The 19534-nt window shown below is 35.7% G+C and overlaps 1 protein-coding gene across 3 annotated transcripts in view; it reads left to right on the top strand.

The window, feature by feature from the left end:
* LOC306880846 (V-type proton ATPase subunit H-like) overlaps window positions 1-19534 on the top strand; it is a 63705-nt gene that overhangs the window by 8792 nt on the left and 35379 nt on the right. For 2 of the 3 annotated variants that reach the window (XM_079434631.1, XM_079434633.1), the window contains exons 2-4: window positions 16054-16187; window positions 18936-19035; window positions 19299-19388. In XM_079434631.1, coding sequence (XP_079290757.1) covers window positions 16084-16187; window positions 18936-19035; window positions 19299-19388 — 294 coding nt within the window. In that variant the 5' untranslated portion in view covers window positions 16054-16083. Of the gene's footprint in view, window positions 1-15967; window positions 16188-18935; window positions 19036-19298; window positions 19389-19534 lie in introns of all 3 variants that reach the window. The other variant, XM_079434632.1, reaches the window with a different exon arrangement.

The following is a 19534-nucleotide window of genomic DNA, read 5'->3' as shown; positions in this document are numbered from 1 at the left end:
AAGGCCAGGACCCAAGTGTTTTACACTTTACATTTCCACATGGAAATGGAAAAAGATAAGGCCTTTACCAGGTAGCAGAAAACTGAAGACATCATGGACACATTTCATTTATGAAAAATTCAGGAAACAAAATCCTTGCTACACACTTGTTTTCACATACCAGCATTTAAAGGTTGCTCGCAGTAGAAAGTATCGGTGTCCATTTATGACAGTTAAGGAATCATGTTCCTTTAAATCTTGCAATGCGCATTATATTTTCCGGATTAGACAAAAACCATTGAGCAGTGACAAACAAATTCCAATTCAGGTGACAAGAATTGGTAAGGTAACTCACTTGAAAGGGGAGGTAGGGTCCCGCCCTGCAAGTTATCAGAAGAGAGGCAAGATTGCCAAAGAAGTGTTAAAAGGAGTAAGTAATGTCTACTACAAAAATATCAGAAAAACACCCATTCCTGAGTTGATGGCTGGAAACATCACTAGGAGTTTAAGTAAAAACATACTCAAAGTAATTTCCAGTGAAGTTCAGAAAAGCTTAAGACTGCATGATGACGTGATCCTGGAGCTGATGTTGACACAGAAAATCATGAAAGATCAGTCATACAGATTTTGCCCAGGATATGTCCAGCATCTGCAGGTGGATCCATTTGGAGTTCATCTATACACTGAGACAGGATTGGTCATTCTTGTACAACACCTCAGAAAAGGACATCCTATTACCTTGCATTTAGATGCAACTGGAGGGGTTGTGATTCGAATTCCAAGTCAGACAAAGAGGGTGTTGTACTACAGCATCAATCTACCAGGGCATGGACAAGACAAGCCTCCTCTTCCTGTCTCTGAAATGATAACAAATGACCACACCATCCCGAATGTGTCTTTCTGGTTGCATCAGACTGTAACCAAGATACAGAAACTCACTCTCTACAACATACACCAGGTTAAAACCGACCAGTTGGGCACTCATCCAGAGTGTCCTGTTGTCGTTCAACAAGCAAGACATACATGTGTATCTGATGAAAAGCTACAAATTAGTCAAAGGAAATGACACCATGACAGACTTCAGTAGACAAACTATTCTTCACCTATGTTCTGCCCATATAATTAAGGCAGTCCAAGGAGCTATTGGCAGAAGAACAACTGACAAGGGCTTGAAAGAATTTGCTACTCACCGTGTGGCACAACTAATAAACACCACAAGTCTTAAGAGGGCAGTAGACATTTTCAAGTGCATGTGCCATGTCTTTTACACCAAAGCAAACACACAGTGTGTAAATCAGTGTCTTCAACAACTTCATGACCACATTCGTGGAATAAAAATTCCAGAAGACACACTGGATGAGAAGCAGGCAGTGGGTGACTACATCCCTCCAGAGGCTAAAACAATACTGGCCAGGTCACCATTTACCAAAGAATTTGCTGGTGTACTTGACGCTGTCACGTCTTTTGAAGATCCAGAAGACAAAACAGAAATGGGCAACAACAAATACTATTGTCCAGGGATACTGGATATTCTCATGAAAGAATATATGCCAATTTTTCCACTCTGGTCAGGGATAATGCTTGGTGATTTAAAAAGATACAACGATAGGGAGTCTATCAGAGATAGAGATATCAGCGATGACCTACAGAAAACCCATGAGACGAATGACATGTCATTCTGAAAACTGGTTCTGTATTATCAAAGACAAAATCTTACAGAGGAAACTGCACCATCGGCCAGCAAAATTCATACAAAAAATGTATGCATGATTGCAAGGCACAGGGAGCACATTTTGCAACACGACCTTCCAGACAGAATGTTACAGAAGTGTTTAAATGTGAAAAAAGGAAGATTGGAGGACTCTGAAGAAAAATAGGCCAAGAAGAGCATGTGTGACTGAAAAGGAAAGAAAACAAAATACTTTCATACCCCAGACGTTATACCTTCTCCAAAAGCAAAAGTGAGTATTATGGCCATTAATAAAATCTTAAAACCCAATATATTTTTTATAATTACATAGATGACCATAGAAAGGTGACATTATATAATAAGTATTTCTAAGATTAACACAAAAGATAATTGTTACACACTGCATCATGTCCTTCATTTCGCAGTCCGGAAAGACAAAAACAGACCATGTCAAAGTAGCATCTAAAACTTTACAGGTAAGACTAATTCAAGGGCATGATGACATGTTTCAATGCACATACATCCTTTAACTATTTTTTTTTTTTTTGGTTTCACAACTACAAATAAATGGTGATTCTCTTCTGTTTGTTCTCATAGGCATCAAAAGCAGTCCAAATCCAAAAACAAAGAAACAGAGCTAAGTCAACTTTTGGCATTTTCAAGGGCATGACGACATGTTATATTACACATAGTCTATAATATTATCAGTGTATTTCACAACAACATGCAAATGTTAATTCTCTTATGTTTGTTTTCATAGGCATCAAAAGCTTCTGTCGCAAAGCACAAAGGCAAAAAGAAAGAAACGGACAGTGTCACTGAGGCCTCAACTCATGTCCGTAATGATGACATTGTACAGGTAAAAAAAATTATAATACAAAATGTACCTGTTATATTGTGTGTGTATCTGTGATAATGTGCCTCTGTTAAGGGTTAATTCCACTAACTTTAAAATGTAGTTGATTTTAAGTTGGGTTGTCACAGACAATCCTGCCCTAGGGTCCCTGTAACTATGTTGTACCGTTACCTCCGTCCAACACCTGTAATGTGTTGCTTAAAACATTCAAACATCCTGCTCGGGAAAACAAAACAACTTGATTACATATCTGCATAAAAATACCAAATATGGATACATTTTCATGCATTTAATATATACGAAGATATTTTATATTAGCATTGTACTTGTAGACAACAATAAATAAATTATTTGACCTTGTGGAACTTATCAGAAAGAAAAACTAAAAGTCTTTATGGAAGAGTACTGCCTATAAATTATGTTCATGAAAATGTACACAAAGTGTCAACGCTATGGTCAAATATATGCTAGGTCTTTAGTCATTTCTTGTTGTGCAGTGATTGTGTAATATGTATTAAAATGATTGATTCTTTTTCCTCCAATCTAATGTTTTTTTTAGGCTTTTTGGAATTCAAAGGACAGGGAAGTAGTAGTTGCAGTGATTCAGTCATTTCACATGGATGTGACATATACATTGCGCCTAACAGATTTCAAAAGCCTCAAGCCACACAACTGGTTGAATGGGGCAGTAATCATGTCTACATTTGTTTAGCAAGCATTGATGTACAGTTATAAAAGTAAAGATTTAAATTAGCCACTGCTGTAAATGCTACATGAGATTTCAAACCTACATTTCAGGATGTATTGTCGTATTTGTAGCGCTAGAGTTTTATGTGAAAGCATTTTTGGACTTGAAAGGTAAATATATACACAAAATGTACATTGTCTTTTTATAACAACAACGACAAATGATCATTGTATACAATTTATTTATACATACAAGTTTACAAAATGTTAAACAGTCCTTACTGTGCATGGAGGTTCACTGTCACTACTGGTAGTCTAATAAGTAAATATACATTTTAGAAATACTTACATATTTATTGTAATGAATTTTAAGGGCATTAATTTAATTTCCTTTGTTTTTTTCAGATGATTGAATACTTCCAAACACTGTTGAATTCAAATAAATAATTGTATCCAACCACTACTCTGCCGGTGTTGTTGTATTTGGGGAGAGGTCTACATTGTCAAATCACAGTTTCAAAAAGGTTAGACTTTACAGTTATTATTTAATGCAAAATAAAAAGGTCAGAAGGTCAAGTACAATTAATGTGTTATATTTCATCTTCTTTGCAGGTCGACAGTAACCACTGGACATTTCTGGTGTGTAAAACCATTGTCAAACTACAGTTTTTTATTTATGGACATGGAAAACTAAACTAAACTACATGTTTTTAATAGTATCTCAATAGGAAATTGCTGAAAGTGTTTGTGGTGGATCCCCAAGATGTAGATGAAGAAAAAGATTCTGAACTTGCTGCCACGAGATTCAGGTATTGTATTATTTATTTTTTCTTAATTATCATACAGTACAATATGAAGTAGGATTATTAAAAACTTGGGGGACAGTTTAGTGACATATTAACCAATTGTAAATGCAATAATATACTGTACAATTCTCACATACGTTTAGACAATACTTCAAGATGCGGCAGATAATTCATAGTAAGACAGACTGGGTGGATGTGAAATGGACACATGGTGTCTTGAACCACAGCATACAGAAAGATGGTTGCAGCTGTGGCGTTTATGTCATGCAGGTAACAATACAATTTTATGTAGCCTTGGAACAACACAAATTTTTGCATAACCTCAATAGTGTAATATTTAAATTTCTTATTCTGCTATGTATAATTTATTTGGCAAGTTTATTTAATTATATTTATGTTACCCAACAGATGGCTAAGGAGACAGTGGAGGCTTTTCCAGTGACACCATCTGAAATCGTGATACCTTCCAATAAGCGCCTCCTGTCAGAGCTGCGTAAGGAGATGGCTGTAACAATCCTAGAATCATCAGGTATGTATTGTAAGCACACAATCAAGGATAATCTTGCACTGATCCTTTAGTGGGAGTGTTCTTTTAGTACATATATGGGCGTTAAAAGCCAAGCCTCCTTCAAAGTGATGAATAGTGATTTTAATGTGTGTAGAGTGTAATTTTCATTATTATGTAGGCTTTACAAAGGTACTAAGAACATACTATTCATATATGTATGCTTATTATTATGAGTCAAAGCATCAAACTGGCTGGGACCATATCATATTTGCAGAGATCCTTTGTCTAGAGTCTAGACATCAGAGACCAAAGCCATAAATACTTTCCCAATGTTGATGAAAAGGATCCAAATGAACTCCATTGCTCAGGCACCCAATCAGACACTAGGCAGAACTGTAGTAGATATATTTGCTTTTTAGTTTATAACTCTGTAATCATAATGGCTTGAATCAAAATTATTTTCAAATGAATCCTTCATTCAAGCACAAATACCATTTTATTTTATTTACCCCTGGGAATTCTGTTACAAAAACCTACACAATATGGACAAAAGTATTAAGACACCCCCTTCTAATGAACAGGTCTAATGATTCAGTAATTTCCATGACTACAAATGTTTATGTTAAAGCATATAATGATATTTTAGGGAATTGTGTTTTTTTTTTTTTTTACTAATTTTATAGCAACAGTTTGGACAGGCAAGGTTAAAAAAAATTAAATGATTGATTCAGTCAGTGCGGAAGAACTTAACTGGCCTGCAGAAAACCAAGTCATAAATCCAGCTGAACACCTCTTGTTTGACTCTAAATGCAGACCTTGAACCGAACTCATCACCAAACACCAATGACTTGTACATACACTGTATGGACAAAAGTATTGTGACACCCCCTTCTTTAGAACAGAAATTTCAAAAACTGTGGCAACAAAGAGGGAAATGAAATTTAAATAAATTTTGCATTAAAAGTCACACCAGGCATGTTCAGCTGGGATTAGGACTTTTTCTGCAGGCTAGTCAAGTTCTTCCACATTGACTGAATCAATCGTTTCTTTTTGAACTTTGTCTTATACACAGACATTGTCATGTTAGAATAGAAAAGGGTCCTGTCCAAACTATTGCTATAAAATTTGAAAAACACAATTCCCTAGGATAAAAAATTATACTGTATGTTTTAACATTAACATTTGTACTACATTTGAACATAAACATGTTCATTAGAATACTTTTGTCCAAATAGTGTATCAAATTCTTCTGAAGACCATTTAAATTACGTATATTTCTTTTTTGTTGCGTAACAAAAAATTCCAAAAGATGACAGTTTAGTTTGATTATTTATTTATTTTTATCCATGTTGTCCACTACAGTGAGACAAACAATGCTAAATCATTTAACATCTATGTAACATTCAATAAGTGTGAATGTCAGATTAACTTAACTTGTCATGCACATAAATGCATTTGTAGGATCATAGTGATCCAAAGTGATGCAAATACAGTCCAACATGCTTGTAGTTCACGAATTATTAGCTTCTTTTCGATGTTATAATATAACGTAGAACATGGTAAAATGGCATACGCATGCAGTAATACAGCACAAACAAATCATTCGCACATTATAGGTAATTCATGATTTTTATTTTTCGTCATGTACACTGTTAATATATTAAGAAGAGCGTTTATACAAATAGTCATCATTCCATGTCACTGTAATTATAAAAATTATTTGAATTACCTTTATTTAATTAGCGCATTTCGAGAGTTCAATAATGTTTTTTATGCTTTGTAACTACTTATTAGTCATACAGTGTTTTCACTTTCAAATTTGGTGATGGTAGGTCTTAAAATCTGAAACATTTAAAGAACATTGTCGACACTACTTGACTTCATCCTAAACTTAAAAAAAAAAAATTAAAAACACTATATCTTTCTTTTATTTACTCCTCCCTTGCGAGCTTGTACTTATTTGAATAATGACTGAGACTTGGTGTTACGAGCACTTCTTCTGTCTGATTGCCTCTTCAAGATTAATCGCTTTGTATTCCCCAATTGTAAGTCGCTTTGGATAAAACATCTGCAAAATGACTAAATGTAAATGTAAATAAAAGAATTAAAAAAAAAATTTAGCTGCTGAAAATAGTTTTCAAAAAATATTGGTCACCGCTGTTTGACTGTCTGTCCATCCGTCCATCTATCTATACATCTGTCTGTCTGCCCATCCATTTGCTCATCTATATGTATGTCTGTCTGTGCATCCATTCATCCATCCATCTACCTATACGCCTGTCTGTCTGTCTGTCTGTCCATCCATTCGTCCTTACACTGGTCTGTCTGTCTGTCTGACCTAACAATTAAAATAAAACACTGATTTGTGATAATGTATTTTCAGTATTCAACCCCAAAGCTCATTGCTCCCTGTGTGGAAAAGAGTCTCCTGTTGGAGGTGTGGGTCTGAACACATGGGTTTGTGTCCTTTTCAATGAGAAATTTCTAATTAGATTAGCTATTAGACATACTGTAGATCTCAAGTGTTAAATTATTTAAACTATATAGATAATTAGTATGCAGATAATTAGTATGCAGGTAATCTAGAAATGACATTACATCAAATGTTCTGTAGTATTTTGTATTAAGTAAATAACGATCAAATAGTTTCATTATTTTAATGTATGTTAGGTTTTGTACATTTTAGTTAAAGTTTTTAAGTTGACATTAATATTAGTTTTTTATTAATGGAGTATTAAAAGTATGTAGTACATTTTATTTGTAACTTAATGTGTTCAATAAAATTGAAAATTAAATAAAGTTTAATTGTGACAATTTTCTTTCACCAGATTCAGTGCACCAACTGTGAAAGATGGTACCACTCTGTCTGTGTCAACATGACGAAAAAAGAGATACACAAATGTAAGAGAAGAATGTGGTTGTGTGTTTTCTGTAAGTAAAAAGTCCTTTAAAATTGTAGCTGTAAAAATATATGGTTTACTCTTGTATGTTTTTTTTTTGTTTTTTTAATTATATTTTTGTTTTATTGTTTTGATCAGTTTGATCAATTTCCTCCTATGTCTTTGTATAAATACCAGTTCTGTCAAAATGGCTGTTGTACTGTTGCCTGTTGTTACTTCAAATTAGTTTGCAGTATTAATAGGAAAATTCAGGATTATATAAATTTTCTCATTGTAAGGATGTAAATAAGGTACGAATTGTAAATGCAACTACCTTGTGCACCAGAAAGGATTAAATGTGAGGTTGTATAAATTGACCACTGCCCCCCTCTATTAACTGACACAGGTTTCATATCTCTGTCTCCCTGGTGGAAAAAGACATTAGAAGGAAAAAGTTACAAATAGCTTCAAGCTCCAATGACGAGCTGTCACCAGTGCAACAGCTACCCTGGTGGCATCGGGAAAAAGGTGCACAGAGGGCACATGCATTAATATTAACCCTCTGGCAGTCTGGTTTTAAGGGTTACAGTAATAAAATGGTTAAACTACACACACACAGAGAACAAAATATAAAACTTTGGTAACACTTTACAATAAGGTTGTATTTGTTAACAGTACTTAACTGTGCTTGTTAACATGAACAATAATTAAATTTTATAATAATAATTCTAAAATGACATACTACAAATACATTAATATAAATAAAAAATGTTGTATCCGTTAACATCAGTTAATGTACTGTGAATTAACATGAAAAAACATTAATCAAATAACATTAAAAAAGATTAATAAATGCTGGAAAAAATATATATTGTTCATTTTTAGTTAGTGTTTTTTAATGCATTAAGTAGTGTTAACAAATTAAACCTATTGTAAAGTATTACCAAAACTTTTAATAATCTATAAGCATTTTTTTTAAATAATTTTGATCATCTAGTGGTAGTAATTACTTGTGAAATAATCATATAAAATTATATTTCCAGTATAGTACATATTAACTTATTTGATGTAGCTGTTGGTCATTGTATCTTCTTGAACTTAGCAGGACCATGCTCTGACCATGCATATATACATATACATATATATATATATAATGTAATTCCCTTTTCTACCAGTAGGACCAGTAAAATGGAAGGCTGTGAAAGATGTCCACTGTCCCCCTCTATTGACTGACACTGGTCTCATGTCTCTATCTTCCTGCTGACGAAAGTTATTACAAAAAGTTTATTAATTTTGGATATGTAATTCCCTTTTCTACCAATAGGGGTAAAATGGAAGGTTGTGAAAATTGTCCACTGTCCCCCTCTATTGATGGACACTGGTCTCATGTCTCTATCTTCCTGCTGACGAAAGTTATTACAAAAAGTTTATTAATTTTGGACATGCAATTCCTTTTTCTACCAGTAGGGGTAAAATGGAAGGTTGTGAAAGATGTCCACTGTCCCCCTCTATTGATGGACACTGGTCTCATGTCTCTATCTTCCTGCTGACGAAAGTTATTACAAAAAGTTTATTAATTTTGGATATGTAATTCCCTTTTCTACCAGTAGGGGTAAAATGGAAGGTTGTGAAAATTGTCCACTGTCCCCCTCTATTGATGGACACTGGTCTCATGTCTCTATCTTCCTGCTGATAAAAGTTATTACAAAAGAAGGATAATTTTGGAAATATAATTCCCTTTTCTACCAGTAGGGGTAAAATGGAAGGTTGTGAAAATTGTCCACTGTCCCCCTCTATTGACTGACATTGGTCTCATGTCTGTGTCTTCCTGCTGATGAAAGTTATTACAAAAAGAAAGTTAATTTTGGACATGCAATTCCCTTTTCTACCAGTAGGGGTAAAATGGAAGGTTGTGAAAGATGTCCACTGTCCCCCTCTATTGATTGACATTGGTCTCATGTCTCTATCTTCCTGATGACGAAAGTTATTACAAAAAGTTTATTAATTTTGGATATGTAATTCCCTTTTCTACCAGTAGGGGTAAAATGGAAGGTTGTGAAAATTGTCCACTGTCCCCCTCTATTGACTGACATTGGTCTCATGTCTCTGTCTTCCTGCTGACGAAAGTTATTACAAAAAGTTTATTAATTTTGGACATGCAATTCCTTTTTCTACCAGTAGGGGTAAAATGGAAGGTTGTGAAAGATGTCCACTGTCCCCCTCTATTGATGGACACTGGTCTCATGTCTCTATCTTCCTGCTGACGAAAGTTATTACAAAAAGAATATTAATTTTGGACATGCAATTCCCTTTTCTACCAGTAGGGGTAAAATGGAAGGTTGTGAAAGATGTCCACTGTCCCCCTCTATTGATTGACATTGGTTTCATGTCTCTATCTTCCTGCTGACGAAAGTTATTACAAAAAGTTTATTAATTTTGGATATGTAATTCCCTTTTCTACCAGTAGGGGTAAAATTGAAGGTTGTGAAAATTGTCCACTGTCCCCCTCTATTGATGGACACTGGTCTCATGTCTCTATCTTCCTGCTGATAAAAGTTATTACAAAAGAAGGATAATTTTGGAAATATAATTCCCTTTTCTACCAGTAGGGGTAAAATGGAAGGTTGTGAAAATTGTCCACTGTCCCCCTCTATTAACTGACAGTGGTCTCATGTCTGTGTCTTCCTGCTGATGAAAGTTATTACAAAAAGAAAGTTAATTTTGGACATGCAATTCCCTTTTCTACCAGTAGGGGTAAAATGGAAGGTTGTGAAAGATGTCCACTGTCCCCCTCTATTGATTGACATTGGTTTCATGTCTCTATCTTCCTGCTGACGAAAGTTATTACAAAAAGAATATTAATTTTGGATACGTAATTCCCTATTCTACCAGTAGGGGTAAAATGGAAGGTTGTGAAAGATGTCCACTGTCCCCCTCTATTGATTGACATTGGTCTCATGTCTCTATCTTCCTGATGACGAAAGTTATTACAAAAAGTTTATTAATTTTGGATATGTAATTCCCTTTTCTACCAGTAGGGGTAAAATGGAAGGTTGTGAAAATTGTCCACTGTCCCCCTCTATTGACTGACATTGGTCTCATGTCTCTGTCTTCCTGCTGATGAAAGTTATTACAAAAAGAAAGTTAATTTTGGACATGCAATTCCCTATTCTACCAGTAGGGGTAAAATGGAAGGTTGTGAAAAATATCCACTGTCCCCCTCTATTGATGGACACTGGTCTCATGTCTCTATCTTCCTGCTGACGAAAGTTATTACAAAAAGAATATTAATTTTGGATATGTAATTCCCTTTTCTACCAGTAGGGGTAAAATGGAAGGTTGTGAAAATTGTCCACTGTCCCCCTCTATTGATGGACACTGGTCTCATGTCTCTATCTTCCTGCTGATAAAAGTTATTACAAAAGAAGGATAATTTTGGAAATATAATTCCCTTTTCTACCAGTAGGGGTAAAATGGAAGGTTGTGAAAATTGTCCACTGTCCCCCTCTATTAACTGACAGTGGTCTCATGTCTGTGTCTTCCTGCTGATGAAAGTTATTACAAAAAGAAAGTTAATTTTGGACATGCAATTCCCTTTTCTACCAGTAGGGGTAAAATGGAAGGTTGTGAAAGATGTCCACTGTCCCCCTCTATTGATTGACATTGGTCTCATGTCTCTATCTTCCTGATGACGAAAGTTATTACAAAAAGTTTATTAATTTTGGATATGTAATTCCCTTTTCTACCAGTAGGGGTAAAATGGAAGGTTGTGAAAATTGTCCACTGTCCCCCTCTATTGACTGACATTGGTCTCATGTCTCTGTCTTCCTGCTGATGAAAGTTATTACAAAAAGAAAGTTAATTTTGGACATGCAATTCCCTATTCTACCAGTAGGGGTAAAATGGAAGGTTGTGAAAAATGTCCACTGTCCCCCTCTATTGATGGACACTGGTCTCATGTCTCTATCTTCCTGCTGACGAAAGTTATTACAAAAAGAATATTAATTTTGGACATGTAATTCCCTTTTCTACCAGTAGGGGTAAAATGGAAGGTTGTGAAAATTGTCCACTGTCCCCCTCTATTAACTGACATTGGTCTCATGTCTGTGTCTTCCTGCTGACGAAAGTTATTACAAAAAGTTTATTAATTTTGGATATGTAATTCCCTTTTCTACCAGTAGGGGTAAAATGGAAGGTTGTGAAAATTGTCCACTGTCCCCCTCTATTGACTGACATTGGTCTCATGTCTCTGTCTTCCTGCTGATGAAAGTTATTACAAAAAGAAAGTTAATTTTGGACATGCAATTCCCTATTCTACCAGTAGGGGTAAAATGGAAGGCTGTGAAAGATGTCCACTGTCCCCCTCTATTGATGGACACTGGTCTCATGTCTCTATCTTTCTGCTGATGAAAGTTATTATAAAAAGAATATTAATTTTGGACATGTAATTCCCTTTTCTACCAGTAGGGGTAAAATGGAAGGTTGTGAAAATTGTCCACTGTCCCCCTCTATTGACTGACATTGGTCTCATGTCTCTATCTTCCTGCTGACGAAAGTTATTACAAAAAGTTTATTAATTTTGGACATGCAATTCCCTTTTCTACCAGTAGGGGTAAAATGGAAGGTTGTGAAAGATGTCCACTGTCCCCCTCTATTGATGGACACTGGTCTCATGTCTCTATCTTCCTGCTGATAAAAGTTATTACAAAAGAAGGATAATTTTGGAAATATAATTCCCTTTTCTACCAGTAGGGGTAAAATGGAAGGTTGTGAAAATTGTCCACTGTCCCCCTCTATTGACTGACATTGGTCTCATGTCTCTGTCTTCCTGCTGACAAAAGTTATTTCAAAAAGTTTATTAATTTTGGATATGCAATTCCCTATTCTACCAGTAGGGGTAAAATGGAAGGTTGTGAAAGATGTCCACTGTCCCCCTCTATTGATTGACATTGGTCTCATGTCTCTATCTTCCTGATGACGAAAGTTATTACAAAAAGTTTATTAATTTTGGATATGTAATTCCCTTTTCTACCAGTAGGGGTAAAATGGAAGGTTGTGAAAATTGTCCACTGTCCCCCTCTATTGACTGACATTGGTCTCATGTCTCTGTCTTCCTGCTGATGAAAGTTATTACAAAAAGAAAGTTAATTTTGGACATGCAATTCCCTATTCTACCAGTAGGGGTAAAATGGAAGGTTGTGAAAAATATCCACTGTCCCCCTCTATTGATGGACACTGGTCTCATGTCTCTATCTTCCTGCTGACGAAAGTTATTACAAAAAGAATATTAATTTTGGACATGTAATTCCCTTTTCTACCAGTAGGGGTAAAATGGAAGGTTGTGAAAATTGTCCACTGTCCCCCTCTATTAACTGACATTGGTCTCATGTCTGTGTCTTCCTGCTGACGAAAGTTATTACAAAAAGTTTATTAATTTTGGATATGTAATTCCCTTTTCTACCAGTAGGGGTAAAATGGAAGGTTGTGAAAATTGTCCACTGTCCCCCTCTATTGACTGACATTGGTCTCATGTCTCTGTCTTCCTGCTGATGAAAGTTATTACAAAAAGAAAGTTAATTTTGGACATGCAATTCCCTATTCTACCAGTAGGGGTAAAATGGAAGGCTGTGAAAGATGTCCACTGTCCCCCTCTATTGATGGACACTGGTCTCATGTCTCTATCTTTCTGCTGATGAAAGTTATTATAAAAAGAATATTAATTTTGGACATGTAATTCCCTTTTCTACCAGTAGGGGTAAAATGGAAGGTTGTGAAAATTGTCCACTGTCCCCCTCTATTGACTGACATTGGTCTCATGTCTCTATCTTCCTGCTGACGAAAGTTATTACAAAAAGTTTATTAATTTTGGACATGCAATTCCCTTTTCTACCAGTAGGGGTAAAATGGAAGGTTGTGAAAGATGTCCACTGTCCCCCTCTATTGATGGACACTGGTCTCATGTCTCTATCTTCCTGCTGATAAAAGTTATTACAAAAGAAGGATAATTTTGGAAATATAATTCCCTTTTCTACCAGTAGGGGTAAAATGGAAGGTTGTGAAAATTGTCCACTGTCCCCCTCTATTGACTGACATTGGTCTCATGTCTCTGTCTTCCTGCTGACAAAAGTTATTTCAAAAAGTTTATTAATTTTGGATATGCAATTCCCTTTTCTACCAGTAGGGGTAAAATGGAAGGTTGTGAAAATTGTCCACTGTCCCCCTCTATTGACTGACATTGGTCTCATGTCTCTGTCTTCCTGCTGACAAAAGTTATTACAAAAAGTTTATTAATTTTGGACATGCAATTCCCTTTTCTACCAGTAGGGGTAAAATGGAAGGTTGTGAAAGATGTCCACTGTCCCCCTCTATTGATGGACACTGGTCTCATGTCTCTATCTTCCTGCTGATAAAAGTTATTACAAAAGAAGGATAATTTTGGAAATATAATTCCCTTTTCTACCAGTAGGGGTAAAATGGAAGGGTGTGAAAAATGCCCACTGTCCCCATCTATTAGTCGACACTGATCTCGTGTCTCTGTCTCCCCGCTGACGAAAGTTATTTCAAAAAGAAAGTTAATTTTGGACATACAATTCCCTTTTCTACCAGTAGGGGTAAAATGGAAGGGTGTGAAAATTTTCCACTGTCCCCCTCTATTGACTGACATTGGTGTCATGTCTCTGTCTTCTTGCTGAGAAAAGTTATTACAAAAAGAAAGTTAATTTTGGACATACAATTCCCTTTTCTACCAATAGGGGTAAAATGGAAGGCTGTGAAAGATGTCCACTACCCCCCTCTATTGATGGACACTGGTCTCATGTCTCTATCTTCCTGCTGACGAAAGTTATTACAAAAAGAATATTAATTTTGGAAATATAATTCCCTTTTCTACCAGTAGGGGTAAAATGGAAGGTTGTGAAAATTGTCCACTGTCCCCCTCTATTAACTGACAGTGGTCTCATGTCTGTGTCTTCCTGCTGATGAAAGTTATTACAAAAAGAAAGTTAATTTTGGACATGCAATTCCCTTTTCTACCAGTAGGGGTAAAATGGAAGGGTGTGAAAATTGTCCACTGTCCCCCTCTATTGACTGACATTGGTGTCATGTCTCTGTCTTCTTGCTGAGAAAAGTTATTACAAAAAGAATGTTAATTTTGGACATACAATTCCCTTTTCTACCAATAGGGGTAAAATGGAAGGCTGTGAAAGATGTCCACTACCCCCCTCTATTGATGGACACTGGTCTCATGTCTCTATCTTCCTGCTGACGAAAGTTATTACAAAAGAAGGATAATTTTGGACATGCAATTCCCTTTTCTACCAGTAGGGGTAAAATGGAAGGCTGTGAAAATTGTCCACTGTCCCCCTCTATTGATGGACACTGGTCTCATGTCTCTATCTTCCTGCTGACGAAAGTTATTACAAAAGAAGGATAATTTTGGACATGCAATTCCCTTTTCTACCAATAGGGGTAAAATGGAAGGTTGTGAAAATTGTCCACTGTCCCCCTCTATTGATGGACACTGGTCTCATGTCTCTATCTTCCTGCTGATAAAAGTTATTACAAAAGAAGGATAATTTTGGACATGCAATTCCCTTTTCTACCAGTAGGGGTAAATTGGAAGGTTGTGAAAGATGTCCACTGTACCCCTCTATTGATTGACACTGGTCTCATGTCTCTATTTTACTGCTGATAAAAGTTATTACAAAAGAAGGATAATTTTAGACATGCAATTCCCTTTTCTACCAGTAGGGGTAAAATGGAAGGTTGTGAAAATTGTCCACTGTCCCCCTCTATTGATGGACACTGGTCTCATGTCTCTATCTTCCTGCTGACGAAAGTTATTACAAAAAGAAAGTTAATTTTGGACATGCAATTCCCTATTCTACCAGTAGGGGTAAAATGGAAGGTTGTGAAAGATGTCCACTGTCCCCCTCTATTGATGGATACTGGTCTCATGTCTCTATCTTCCTGCTGATAAAAGTTATTACAAAAGAAGGATAATTTTGGAAATATAATTCCCTTTTCTACCAGTAGGGGTAAAATGGAAGGTTGTGAAAATTGTCCACTGTCCCCCTCTATTGATGGACACTGGTCTCATGTCTCTAGGTCCTTTAACTAAAAAGCTATTACAAAAACACTGCCCACTGAGCTATAGCAAAAAACGAAGAAAACTTGCACTTTCCCCTCGGTCCCTTACTGAAAGCACCGCGGAGAGTGAGCTCTCCCGGTTTAATGCACATTGCGACTGCTTGTGCGGGGCAGTGCTTATTACATCGACCGAAAATTATGAAAAAGAAGGCTGTGAAACATGATCAGCTTTGCTCTTTTGGTGGTCACACTGTTTAGATTGTTTTATGGCAAGTCGATTTGGAGTTATTGCCGTTTATCTCTGAATGTGTCACGAATATCGAAAACAAAACCAACTTAACCCCGCTTGCTAACGTTACGCTAAATAGATTGTTTATTAGTAACACACTGTAGGTTTTGCACAGTAATCGCGAGTAATACACTTTTTTTTCATTGTGTTTTCCATGTTTCTAACCTCTTTTCGAGGGGAGCTAGCTGAATGAGCACAGATGCTGCAGAATTTGTCATAGTGGCTTTTCTAGGGACAGCTGAAGCACATCACGATTTGATATTGTGTTCAGTTTTAAGGCCCTAATATACAAGAACTCAAGATGGATATCCGAGGGGCAGTGGACGCTGCCGTCCCTACCAACATCATCGCAGCCAAGGCCGCAGAGGTCCGAGCAAACAAGGTCAACTGGCAGTCCTACCTCCAGTGAGTACATCTCCATGCCACTTCTGCTTCAATATTCCTCTCCTGGATCCAATGGAGCAACTACATCTGAAATCTGAAACATTTTTGGATCTTGTAGCATACTGTTACAAGAGACCACATTTTTGGAGCCTATGATGCCTAAAATGCTGTCTTATGTTGGCAGCTCACTAGTTTGAAGAGGTCACTGACTATGAAACAAGATCAAAACCAGTTGTGTATCTTCAGAATTGTATATCTTGAGAATTTGAATCTTGGTTTCTTTCTTTGATACAGATTAAATAACTTAAATTAACTTTGCATATTTGCTAATTTCCCTGGTGTAATGCTTCTCTAAAACAGGAAGAAGTTCTAGTTCTTTTAAGGAAACTGAGTTTGTGTCATTGTCTTGTGACAGTTATGATGGAGGTAGTGTGTGTGTGGCTGGCTGTGTCTGTGTTTTTCTGGTTTTTTTCTGGTTCTGAGAGTGAGTGTTTTAAGGTTTGTCATTTCTTGTATGCATAGTCCTCCCTTAATGTTATTTACCAAACTACATTACTTATTTATTTATTTTTTTTTAAATGAAGATGCTTCTAAATGTAGTAATTTATGCTTAAGCAGAATCTAGGTAATTATAGTTATATTTTATATTATTTACTGTTTACATAGTAGTATAGTAGTAACTCTCCCCTGTCATAAAACCCAGAAAACTTTTCAGTGATGTCAAGGTCTTTATATGATTGGCTTCCAAAGTGCATGTGAGACAAGTTGACTTTTAAAATGTTGTCCAATGAAAAGACACGGAGCTTGTCATTTCCTTTTTGTATTACAAAATCCCTGTCTTCTGTTTTTAATCACTGACTTCTGCTTTTCAAAAGGGGTCAGGTTTAGTGAAATTAGGAAAATAATACTTTTATGTAGCAGCTGGAGCATTAAATGGGTTTTAAAATGTTTAAATTGTTACAAAAAAATCTGTTTCAGATAAATGCTGTTTCTTTGAACTTTCTATTCATCACATAATCCTGAAAAAATGCATCACGGTTTCCACAAAATTATTAAGCACCACAACTGTTTTTAACATTGATAATGATAAGTAATGTTTCCTGAGCACCACATTTCTGAAGGATCGTGTAACATTGAAGACTGGAGTAATAGCTGCTTAAAAAAAATCAGCTTAGCCATCACAGCAATAAATTGTATTTTAATATGGACAACAGTTATTTTGAAGTTGTAATAGTTTGTTTTTGCTAGATTTTTGATCAAACAAATGCAGCCTTGGTGAGCATAAGGGACTTCTTTCAAAAAAATCCTACCGACATCAGACCATTCAGACTTAAATGGTAGTATTTTTGTTATATTTGTGTTGCAGTATAGTTGTTGTTATTTTTGTTCTGCTATAAACCAGGCAATGGGATAGTTACATAAATGTGAAGATGATCAAAATTCAGTTAGAAAAAAACTAATAAATGAAGTATAATAAAGACTGCTTAATGAAGTATGATAATCTGTCTATACTTGTAGTTTAAATCAGATGCATATTAATGCAGAGGGCATGTGGCAGATGAAATCAGATTGATGCAAGGAAGGCAATAGCACAAATGCACTTGGTTGTTCATCTTACGCTAGTCCTTAACACCATCTTAAAAATCAGAGTAAAAGTGCAAAATTACAGTTCAGAAAGTTTCAGTGTTCTCTCATATTTCTCACAAGTTTTGAAGGAACAATGCAGAGCTCAACAAAATGTATTTTTGCAACATACAGTAAAGCAATATTAGATCATGCCTCCACAACTAATCAGCAAAGTCGTCTAATTCCCAAAACCTGTTAACAGCAAGTCTTGTCTGGTACCCAAAACTGTATTAAGCCAAGAAGTTGACTGATCAAGCCAATGAAGAGCAGAAGCAAGAGACGAAGTAATGATGATAAAAAAGGAGCAGAGTTGTTTAAATAAGCTTAGTTGTGTATGTTTCAATGCTCGCCCAGATTTCGTCTGACCAGTACAAATACAAGAAGTAGTGTTATACCAAACTGCTTCACAACAACATCCCATAAACCTTGAATTTCCATAAATATACACTCTTATCTCTTATTCATGAAGACTAACATCCCTTGAAACCACACAATCATAAGGCTAAACAACAATGGGAAAATAATATAAAAAACAACAATATAATATACCTTAATAATCAATAAATCATTATTATAAATGATTATATGATTAAATGGAGTAATACAATGATTATAAAGAAATGAATGAATAAATGGAGAATAAATGTATATAAAAGAAAAAGTAATGTATTGTTGCTCTCTTGAAGCAAAACACATAGTTTGCATTTGATCATCCTTCGATCCTTCAGCAAATACAATTATTGTATTAGATCTATAGAACATTGGATTTTTCATTTGTAATAATAGTCAGAAATTATACTGAAAAAATACTGAGTGCACCTTTTTTAAGGTGTAGACACTCATTTGTGATCAATGGGACCCAATGGGACAAGTAACAGTTTTATCAATGGGCCCGACCCTTTATCCCATCCTTATTATTGAGTCCTGCTAGCTCTCCACAGATGAGAGAAATATGATTTATTAGTGTGGGCTTTTGAGAATGGATATATTGGATCTTTGACAGATCAAAACAGTAAGAAAGCAAGTGAGAGTAAATATGTTTAATCAAAAGAATGTGAACAATTGATGCACTTTGCTGGATCGCCTTTTGTTGTGCCTACTGCCTAACTCCCTTTAGTCATTGGTGAGTTTCATGCTTTTCAGGGGCCAGATGATCTCAGCTGAAGACTGCGAGTTCATTAAGAAGTTTGAAACTGCCGGGCCTGAGGACAAGCAAGCAATTCTGACAAAAGAAGGACATCAGGTGGATATGACATTCTTCTAATATTAGTTTTGCCCCTACCAATCTTTTAAATAATTCGTTTACAAGAAGAAATGTACCACGCTAATTTAACATAACAGAGCTAGATCATTACCTGTGTTTTTATTTTTGGTTGGTTTTCAGAACCACAAATCTTAGAAACCCTTTTATATAAATGAATGCTTTCTGAAATGACTAGGCTTACATGTTGTATTTCGTCTGAAGACTGTACACTTTACTAATTCTTCTAACATATTTTGTTGTAGTGTGCAAAGACCTTCCTCAACCTTATGGCTCACATATCTAAAGAGCAAACAGTTCAGTACATCCTGACCCTGATTGATGACACGCTGCAGGTAAAAACACACCATTTCGGAGACGTAAAAAGTCCAACTCTAATGTCTGTTTTCTCATAGCCTGTCTCACTTAAAAGCTTCAGAGTGTTCATATATAAGGCATAAATTGACACTGCATTATCTTTGTTGAAAGGTGTATAGTGTAT

This window comes from Barbus barbus (assembly GCF_936440315.1).
Source record: "Barbus barbus genome assembly, chromosome: 15".
Lineage (NCBI taxonomy): Eukaryota > Metazoa > Chordata > Actinopteri > Cypriniformes > Cyprinidae > Barbus > Barbus barbus.
This window is presented reverse-complemented; position numbering and strand designations above follow the sequence as displayed.